General features: G+C 41.8%; 1 protein-coding gene across 1 annotated transcript in view; it reads left to right on the top strand.

Moving 5' to 3' along the window:
• The first annotated feature begins 6,401 nt into the window (after positions 1-6,401).
• The window catches only part of CPA6 (carboxypeptidase A6), a 557,716-nt gene continuing 553,611 nt past the window's right edge, over positions 6,402-10,506 (top strand). The window contains exon 1 of the mRNA XM_006880443.1: positions 6,402-6,747. Within this exon, the coding sequence (XP_006880505.1) occupies positions 6,590-6,747 (158 nt within the window). The 5' untranslated portion in view covers positions 6,402-6,589. The remainder of the gene's footprint in view (positions 6,748-10,506) is intronic.

Below are 10,506 nucleotides of genomic sequence, written 5' to 3'. Positions count from 1 at the left end.
CCATGCAGTGTTTCCTTGCTCTGTTCTGACAACTGCCTCTTGGTTCAAGTATAGGTTTTGCATTAGCATGATCAAGTGTTCTGGGATTCCCATTCTTCTCAGAGTCAGCCACAGTTTGTTATGGTCCAAAGGTCTTTGCATAATCAATGAAGCACAGATAGACATTCCTCTGGTACTCCCTGCTTTCAGCCAAGATAGTGCTGTTATATCTAGAGGAACAATCTTCCACTGTGTTCATCACTCTTTGTCAGTGTGCTGTATGAAAGAATCTGGGTTTGTTATGATAATGAACCTTGTACCATTGGGATATCAAATACCAGAATGGTTTCCCAATGTGAACAGTGAACAGTGTTTGCTGGAGCTCCCTGTTATAAATCAGGTTTGGACGCAAGAGTGGCATCCACTTCCTAAACCACATGCTTCTTGAGATTCTATAAACTTGAAGAAATTATGAAAGTTATGGAAAGGCATTAGGTCTTTGGTCCATAGAGTCGTTACGAGTCATGCTTAAATCGACAGCAATGAACAACAAAAATGGAATTTAAAAAAAATTATATTTATAGAAATATGAAAACCTAACACAAAAGAATAAATAATTAGAAATTCAACCAACACTGACTAAAGTCAAACACTTGAACAGGCCTATTACAAAAGAAGAAATGGAACAGGAGAGTAACTTGTTTTACTCATTATGATTGAATGAAGCATCGTAAGTTCTGAACAGTACTTCACTGTACGTGTTGTTCTTCATGCCTGCAAATGATCCCCTCCCTCAATCGCATCACTCTCCTGTTGGTATGGTGGGCTCCTTCTCCTCCTTAGTTTGAATGTATACCTGTCAGCGTAGGTTTTCTTTACACACAAAACACATGTTCCATCTCCTCTTAACTTTTATCACAGCATCTATGATTTATTCCCAAAGAATTAATTGAACCATCAAGTGTCACCAGGTATTTGTCTACCCACAGTCTCTGTCAGCACTAGATAACTTTCACAAAGACAAGGACCACTTCTACAGTTATATAAATTAGAAAAGAGCAAACAAAATTCCCCATAAAATATATATTTTTAAACAAAAATAAGAAGGAGCTCTGGGGGTGGGGGGGAAGAGGACAGAGTCCTTGATCCCAGGGAGAAAACACTTCTGACAGATGATGGAAAGTTTCCGGAAGGATGGAAGAGCTAGAAAAGAAATTGTCCAGGATTCAAGAAAGTGCTTTTGAGAAGCCTAAACAAAATAAGGGGCCAAGCAGGGAAAGAAAGAGGAATACTGTGCGTTAGAGCAGGATTGAAGAAGGGGTTCTTTGATTGTTTTTTATATTAGGGTCACTTTGTTATTATCATATACCATTAAGGACTTGGAATTCACCTATAGTTGACCCTCCAGCAAGTTTTCAGAAGTGGTTAATCACACAGGAGGAGATTGCTCATCTTTCTTCTGCAGAGCTGCTGGTGGTTTCAAACTATGTACTTTTGAGTTAGCAGGGCTACTCTTTACCACTGAGCTACCAGAGCCCCTAAGGATATGGTAGACACAGTTATCCTCTCCAAGAGTAAGAATGAAGGAAGAGACACTAGATGGGATAGACAATGATGCTGATAAAGACTGTTGGGAGGCATTATTAAGGAGATAGTGTTGACAGAAATGCCAGAATATTCTTCATAGAATTTCCAAGATCAAGTAATGTATTATCTCCCTATATACTAATAGCATAACTTCACATTTTGGAACAAGGCCGAAACTTATGGAAGAGACTCTGGACAAGAAAAGGGAGGGTGACCTGTATGGTGAAGCCTAGACACACTTTAATTTGTCAGAGGGTCAGTGAAAGGGAGGAAGACCCTCAACAAGCTGCATTGACATCTGTGACTGTGACAAAAGCCTTTAATAGATCAGAGATAATGAGGATGGAACAGCATAGGGCAAGGTTCAGATCTATTGTTCATAGGGTTGCTATGGATTGCTATCAACTCAACGGCACCTAACAACCACTGCCACCACTAAAAATTTTTACCAAAATAAGTCTACATGGCCCTCACTCACAAACTTAAGAAAAAGATTTGCAAAATCTTTCCCCACAGGAAAAAAATCACAAAATTTCTAGTCTGGAAGGGACTTAAAAAAAAAAAGAATAATCAACAATAGTCCCAATTCAAGGATTTTCCTTTCTTAATTATAGGTTTTTTTCTATCATTTTTTTCATCAAAGTTCACTCTTGTACTAAATAAAATATGACAAAGATATACCCAGTAAGTAGAATTTCTGAGTTTCCCATCTCCAAATCCCTAACTGGTTTAATAATTTACTCCTTCTTAGTGCTTTAAAAATGGAACTTTTATCTCTGAATACATCTATAAAGCTGTTGTCTTCTCCTCCCACTTGTTAAATGGAGTCCATTCATCACTCATTTTATGGGTGCTTATCTGTTCTGAGTGGGGCTCCATCAGATAACCTGGTCCTTAGAAAAGCAGGGCAAGAATCCTAGGAATAGCCGATGTTACAAGAGCACCTCTCTTTGATTTGAATTTTCTAGGAAGGTTGTAGGATGTCTCCAGGGTCTCTTGCATTTCTGATGGCCCAGGAAATCATTACCTTGGTCTCAGAGTTTGGAGACCTTCGCCGAACACACTCACTAGATACAATCCTTCTAGAATGATTTGAGCATGAGTTTAATCTCCAGTTAGAACATTCCTGGTTTAATGTTGTGATATAATATGACAGATTTATATATTGTTCTGACATAATGAAATGCAAAGAGATGAAGTGTTTTATTTACACAGTAACCTCTAATTTCAACAGTTCATTGGCTGCTATATAGGCTTTCCTGGCCTTCTCCAAAGGCCTCAGGAAGCATTGCTGTGAGACTCAGAATAGCTTCCGTTTACAAAGACCCACAACACAGCACTGGGTCATTAAGTCAAGAAGGAAGAAAACAGTAACAGAAACAAAGGAATCCAGGAGGTATAACCAGCTGGGTGCAGGGAAAGGGACTGCCACTTCCAACAGCTTCCAATATACTCTCTGTTGCCCAGGTGTTTCAAGAAAGCTAAAGAAAGAAAAAAATTAAGAAGAAGAAGAAGGAGGGGGAGGAGGAGGAGGAGGAGGAGAAGGAGAAGGAGAAGGGGAAGAAAAAGGATGAGAATAAAGAAAGGGGAGCAGTGTGCATCCAGGGCAGAGTTGAAGAAGTTCAGAAGAGTACCCTATACGTATTCAAACAGAAGGGGCACAGAAGAAAACCTTTTAAAAAATTCTTAGTTTGCATACAATAATTCATTTACATTGTGTTTCATTCATGTACATCATGCTTTATATAATTATTCATACACATTGTATTTTATAGAATTAATTATTATTGTTCTATGCCCTGTTATATTGAGTCTACATTGTTCAAAATTCATTCAACAAACTTTGTTGGCCATGCGTTCAGTGAACATTGTATCCCATGCACATCAGTCCTGCATTCATGGAGAAGGAAGGTCTTTGAGGAAAGTAGCTCAATACTTCCATCCTATGTGGTATAGTCTGGAGTAGGGCAGTGCTGGGCCAGCAGTGGACACAGAATTCTCACCTTCTGTGCAGTGACACCAGACTCCACTTCTGATCAATGCACCGCACGTGGAGCTACCACCCACCTATCATTGGAGGCGTATGTGTGCCTGTGACGCTGAGCAGATGTCATCCTTAGACTAAAAAGAAAGGTCTGGCAACCTACTTCTGAAAAACCAACCCTTGAAAACTTCCAGGTCACCACCAGCTGACCTGTCATGAGGATGACGCAAAACGGTGCTGTGTTTTGTGTTGTTGTACGTGAGGTTGTCATGAGCTGGAAGCACCTGGACACAGCTAATAGCAGCCCAGCCCTAACAACATGTCCCACAAGCAGAGATCATACTTTGTGTTGGGATAGGTTGTAGAAAATCGATTAATCAACTCAGTTAATCCTGAAGCAGATGAAGAAAATGTCACAGTAAAAATTATAATCATTTTAGCGTTGGTGGAAATTTGAGTGTGACTCTGCCAGGTAGAGAAAATGGAGAGAGTTGGCTGTTTTCCCAAACAACAGGTGCTCTGGCTACAACATTAGAGGGTACAGTTTTGGCCAGGATTTAGAAAACCACCACCACCACCTGAAAATTACATGAATGTGAGTGATGGGGGAGATACTGGCTTACTCTCCTTTGCAGAACATGGCCAATAACTTGACGAGGGAATAACAGGAAGTAGCCCACTATTTCCATTTAATGGATAAAGTTGTTGTTTACATACCATCAAGTCAACTACAAGTCATAGTGATCTTATGTACAACAGATCTGAACCCTGGCCTATCCTGTGCCGTCCTCATCATTTCTGACATACTTGAGCTCATTCCTGCAGCCACTGTGTCAGTCCATCTTGTTGAAGACTTTCTTCTCTGTCACTGACTCCACCTTTCTAAACATAATGGTACTTTCCAAGGAATGTCTTTCCTAGCCTCCAAGGAGTACCCTGGCTGTACTTTTTCCAAACCATGTGTGTGTGTGTGTGTATGTAGATATAGATAGATAGATAAAGATGATATAGATATAGATATTTCTCTTTTGGCAGTACATGGGATATTCAGTACTCTTCTCCAACACTACAGCTCAAAGGTATCAATCAATTCTTCTCCTGTCATCCTTACTTATTGTCTAGTTCTCTGATGCATAGCAAGTGATTGAAGAGACCATGTCCAGAATCAGCCACACCTTTGTCTTCAAACTGACATCATTGCTCCTCAATAATTTGTATAAGTACGATGTTCTAACTGACTGCACTACTGGAGCTCCTCTCCTCAATAATTTATACAGGATCTTGACAATAGACTTTCCAAATAGAAAAAGGGACACTTCAAAACATGGGCTTTTTAGTGTCTTTGGTTGGGAGCAAGTGGACCTAAAATGAAACAAACCAAAAACCTTTTTCATCTCCTCTGTGGCAAAAATGGGCATGCTGGAGGCCCGGTCAAGTAGGGAGTTGAGCTGCTAAGACAAAAGCAGAGTCTTTCTGAAGGTGAATATCCACCAGCAGATCTGCTGAAAAAAGATGGACAATCTCCTTCTGAGTGGTTTACACCCTTGGTGACTTAATGGAGGGTCAGCTATGGTTGTTTCTGATTTGATAATGTTGAATTTCAGTTTGAGTGGCAAAAATAAGAAGGGAGTGGTTTGCTCTATGGGTTTGATGGTTTTGTTTTCCATCCAACTTGTTGAGAAAGATGAAAAAGTAGACGTTATACTAAACTAAGGTCACACTCTGGTGGCTTAGTGGTAAGGGGTTGCTCTGCCAAACCAGAGGTAGTGGTTTGGATCCACCAGCTGCTTGGTGGAAAGACAATTGACAGTCTCCTCTTGTTTGATTTAATAACTCTGAAAACCTGCTGGAGGGTCAGCTACGGATCACTACCATCACTCTAAGTGGAAAGACTGCTAATAGAAAAGTTGGTGAAAAGATGGGAACTTGCTGTTGTTCAGTGGGACAAGGGTGACAGAGCCGGCTCTCCCACAGATTTCCAGTGTGGGAAACCCTAAGGACAGTTCTACTGGGTCCCATGGGGTCACTGTGAGCCAGAATCAACTGGGTGGCAGTGGACAGGCTTTCAAAGTGTGGTTCAAGGACCAGCAGTGTTGGCATGACCCAGAAGCTTATCAGAAATGCACTCTTGGGCTCTACCCTCAGTCTACTGTGTCAGAAACTGCATTCTAAGAAAGTCTCAGGTGCTTGGTTCATGGGTACATCACAGTTTGGGAAGCAGGCTCCATCCCGGGATAGTGATTGGCTTGGTTCATCATCAGAAACTCTTGGAGAATCTTTTTCAGCTACTGACACCTGGCCCTGCACCCTGCCGTGAAGGGCTCTGTTGCTGAAGGCCTGGCCCCCCTAGAAGCTTCTCAGTGTGCACTCAGTGTAGAAAACCAAGTGGCACATTCTACTAGAGAATCTCCCGGAACACCCAGAGAGTTACTGCCTCACAGGACATCAGGAGGGGAGGTGTGGCCTTTTCTCCAGACCCAATCCCCCACCTTACCATAGAACAAAGGCTCAGACTACCCAGTCACTGCACATTTTCACACACAGAGCCCAGGTAGACATGGTCATTGGAGATCAAACCTTTAAGCCAGGACAATGCTCTGTCTGCAGGTTTAGCTCATCCTCAGAGAAGCCATTCACAATTTGTTTGGTCCTCACACTGAGAGTAGCAGAGGGAGAAAGGTGAGGGGCCTTGCAATGAGAATATAAACAAACCGGCAATAGAGGGGAGTTCCCCCATGCAAGCAGCACCCAGCGAAAGCCCTGCTGTGAGTCAGCACCAGGGAGGCCCAGCCCCTTGCAGGGAGCTGAGTAAGTCTCAGGCTGCGCTCCAGGCTGGGTTTTGTGGGCTGCAGCTGCTGCACGTCCCAAGACCAGGTCTTAGTAGCAACCTTCCTTCTACTGCTTCCCCCCCCCCCTTTCCTTTTGGCTGAAGAGAAGTGTCACATTTTGCTCACTCTCAGTCCTTCCCAGCCCCTAGCCCTCTCCAAAGAACTTGCGTGCTCCTGTGGAGGGGGTGCTGTGAGCCACCTCCAGCCCCAGATGACTGCTGCAGCAACTTTCAACACTTCTCACTGCAACACTATGAAGTTGCTTGGGAAGCTCAGGAGCCCAACAGCTGCCTTCTTACCTCTGTGCTTGCTCTTTATGAAGACTCTGCAGCTCGGGTATAGCCACCTTTATAACAACCGCTATGCTGGGTAAGTGGAGCAACTTCAAAGATCTTCCTGGCTTTTATTTGAAGGAGGGGCTGCTTGGCTCTTAAAATATTCCTCACTTTTTCTGATGTGTGGTCTCTGTGTGAAGCTGCATGTTTTCCCCTGACTACTTGGAGGAAATTTACACACACAGCCCTTCTCCAGTGCTTTGGTTTAGCCCACCTAGCATATGCGGTGGGTATGAGTCTCGCGTTATATATTTTGTCATGTGTCTTTGGACCTCAGCCTTAGACCCATCAACTCAACATTCTGTCTTTGTGTAGCGGTGTCCAGTATTTGCAGTATCTGCCTTGGTAGATGAGGAGAGTGAAGGATACTGTTGTACCCTGTGAATGATGCAAAAGAATTGGGACAGGACTGTCTGTGTGTAAATTTCACTGAAGTGATCTGGGAAAAAAAAGGTGTAACTTTTTTAGACTCGCATGCAGTAGCAGCGGGATTAAATCCACCAGTGATTAAGAACTGAGTTTGTGTGGTTTTTCAAAAGTGCTTGTTAGCCTGCATAACAGTTTATTAGAAAGATCTTGAGATCTGAGGTATGCAAATGATTCACGTCCAAATAAGCAGAATACAAGTAGCCAATTTTTTTGGAGGAGAAACACAGAAGGAGAAAAAGAATTTGTTATGCCCCCCTGTAGGTGTTCAGGCTTTGTTTGTGCCTCTACAAGAAGCTTGGAGCTGAGTACAAGGCAGCGTGTTACTACACCCATTCTTACTACCCTGAAGGCTTTCTGGGGTGTCTACTGCATGCAGGTTGCTGGAATTTGCAGGGAGTTGTTCTTTGAGTCTAATAAAGATCGTATTCCTGCATGCTAGAGCTGGGAAACCCTTAAACAGCCCCTCTAGTTCAATTCCTCCTTTTTTATGGAAGAAGACACCCGCTGTCCTAAATCTGTTGTAAATGGTCTATTATTCAGTAAGAACTGGTTGAAACAAGTTTCATATTGATCTGGATTATGATCGGGTCATTCCTAGTGTCTGAAACATAGTTGTTCTTTGTAAAAATAGAGGGGAGAAGAATGTATGTGTTTGACCCTGGCAGAGAATTGTGGTTTTCTTTTTCTTCTTAAGAATATGAGTATCATCTTTGGAGTCCCCTTGAATCCTGTGCCTCCAGAGGAAAGTTTGAAAGCATTTTCTCCATTTTAGAGGACATAGGATCAGGTAGAAATAATGGCTGAAAGAGGAACAATAGATAATAATAAGATGCCACTTGTTTTCACTGTGGGGCTCCCAAGAGAAACAAAAAGAAATTGGCATTCAAAGAACACGACTATGTAGGCTTTACAAGAGGTAATTTGCCATGTCCTGATAGGTCTTGGTCAAGAGGCCTGTATGTGATGGTTGATGATGCAGGCTAAGGCTGGATGTCAGATTCATGATAAATATGTCCCATAGATTGAGCTGCTTTCCTGTGACACAGGACCCTGTTCCTCCATTCAGCTGGTGCCCCATCAGTAATTATTTCCTCATGTGCTGGTCCTTGATTATAAGTTTCCAGGCCTGCCTCAGCTGAACAGGTGTGGACCATTTCCTAAATACCACTCAGCAGATGAAACGAGTCCAATGGAGGCACCTTTTCCTGATAGAATTTGCAGCTACTGGAACCCCTCTGGGAACCCTTGGTACATAGTGGGTAAAGTGCTTTGCTGCTAACCAGGAGGTCAGCAGTTTAAAGCCTCCAGGAGAGAGAGGAATTAATCTGCGTCTGCGAAGGCTGCAGCCTTCGAGACCCTAGGTGGCAGTTCTACTTTGTCCTGTGGGGTTGCTGTGAGTCCCAGATGACTGGAAGGCAGTGAGTTCAGTTGGAATTCCTCTGGAGGAAGTGGCTTTCCCTTTTCTATTCTGCAGGGACAATCAGAGTTGTTGTTTTATGCATAATAATTTAGTCCCAAATGTATAAATTACCAGATGTTTGAAAGTCAGATGAAGGGGAAAAAAGATAAAGCAATGAGAAGCAGGAGAGGGATCTTGTCCTGGCTTTCACATTAAAAGCCCAGGGCTTCTTTAAAAGCAGAAAGATTTCTAAGCACACACACCACCAAAGTTTGGGAAATTTAAGGTAATCATCAGATATGTGTCATGCTTTCATCAACAACAACAAAAAATACTGCACATATTTGGGAATATTTTATTTACTTGAACACTACTGTAGGAGCTTTGATGGCTCAGTGGTAAAGAGCTGCACTGCCAACCCAAAGGCAGGCAGTTCAAATCCACCAACTGCTCCATGGGAGAAAAATGGACAGTCTCCTCCCATGAGATTTACAGCTTCTAAAGATGTACTGGAAGGTCTAAGGGTTCCAACTCGAGGGCATATAACAACAGCAACAACTTCATAGTTCTTTGTAAGTCTATGTCTCCAAAGCAGACAGAACCTGGTGAGCAAATAGAACAGTATTCAAAAATAAGGGTGAACGTTGTGCTCATCCCAAGTTATCATTCCAAAGAACAGTTAGCCCTTGAATACTTTGTTTCGTTTTGAGAGTTTTGGTATTAAAAAAAAATAATGATGGAGCAGATCTATTTATAGTGTTTTTGCAAAAATACTTTTATAGAGTCACGGTTGAACCTAAGGAATATTATTTGCAAAACTTTGCGCATCATTGAAAATCTAGCACGCAGGGAAAATTGGGGAGCTCTGGTGGCTTAGTTGTAAGGAGTTGAACTGCCAACTGATAGACACTTGGTTTGAACCCACCAACCTCTCCTGTGTGATTTTACTGTCTCTGAAAACTCACTAGAGGGTTAGTTACAGGTCAGTTACAACTCTATGGCACATTACAGCCACAACAGGGTAAACTCACATGCTTTCTGAGCACTATGAATGAGTCTGAATCATTTTTGTACACAAAACAATAACAATTTTATGTAGTAGACATGCAGAGAAATGTCAAAATCACTAAGTAACTATTATTAAAAATGATGTGGCAAAATCTGGAAAAGGCACACATATTTGGTCTACTAGAGATATGTTGTTATGTGCTGTCAAGTCAGAACCTACTCATATATATCATTCTAGCAGATTTAAGAGGCTGTAAGTTACATGAGAAGACATTACCTATCTTTCTGTCTTGGAGCAGCTGGTAGGTTCAAACTACCTGCCTTTGAGTTGGCACAAGAACTTTTTAACCACGAGGTCACCAGAGCTTGTAGAGATAGGAAGGGACAAAGGAAAGTGACTGCTTAAGGAATACTGACTTTCTTTTAAGGGTGATGGAAAAATCTGGGAATGATTAGGGACAATAGCTACACAAGATGAAGATAATGAATATCAATAAATTGTACATGCAAAATGATTGAAATAGCAAAAGTTTTGGGTTTTTTTAACACAAAAAATATGTCTCAGGAGAAACTATGTAGAGACGGCAGTGAAAAATCTGATCACAAAAGTTAATACTTTCTTGGATAGCTATATACATTACACATAGGTAAAGAAGATTTAAAAACACACAGAAAAGGAATGAAATAAAGTATGGAAAGTAATGTGACTCCAAGTACTATTTGTTGACACTCTACTATTCCTCTGGTGATTTTCTATTGTTGGAGACTTTCTGTGATGGTAATGGTAGAGAAGCTCTGAAGAAGGCTTCAGGAGATACAAATGCAAGAAAGAAATGTGAAACTTCTGCACAGGAAACGTCACTGTGTTTTCTCCTTTGTCCACCTCTCCCTGTTTTCTTGGAAGCACACTGACTTATTTATTGTTGTTGTTGTTGTTATGTGCCGTTGAGTCGCTTG

This window comes from Elephantulus edwardii, unplaced genomic scaffold (assembly GCF_000299155.1).
Source record: "Elephantulus edwardii isolate Elephantulus edwardi_28Jun2011 unplaced genomic scaffold, EleEdw1.0 scaffold00008, whole genome shotgun sequence".
NCBI classification, from domain to species: Eukaryota; Metazoa; Chordata; class Mammalia; order Macroscelidea; family Macroscelididae; genus Elephantulus; species Elephantulus edwardii.
The sequence above is the reverse complement of the archived record's forward strand: the minus strand, read 5'-3'. Positions and strand labels throughout refer to the sequence as shown.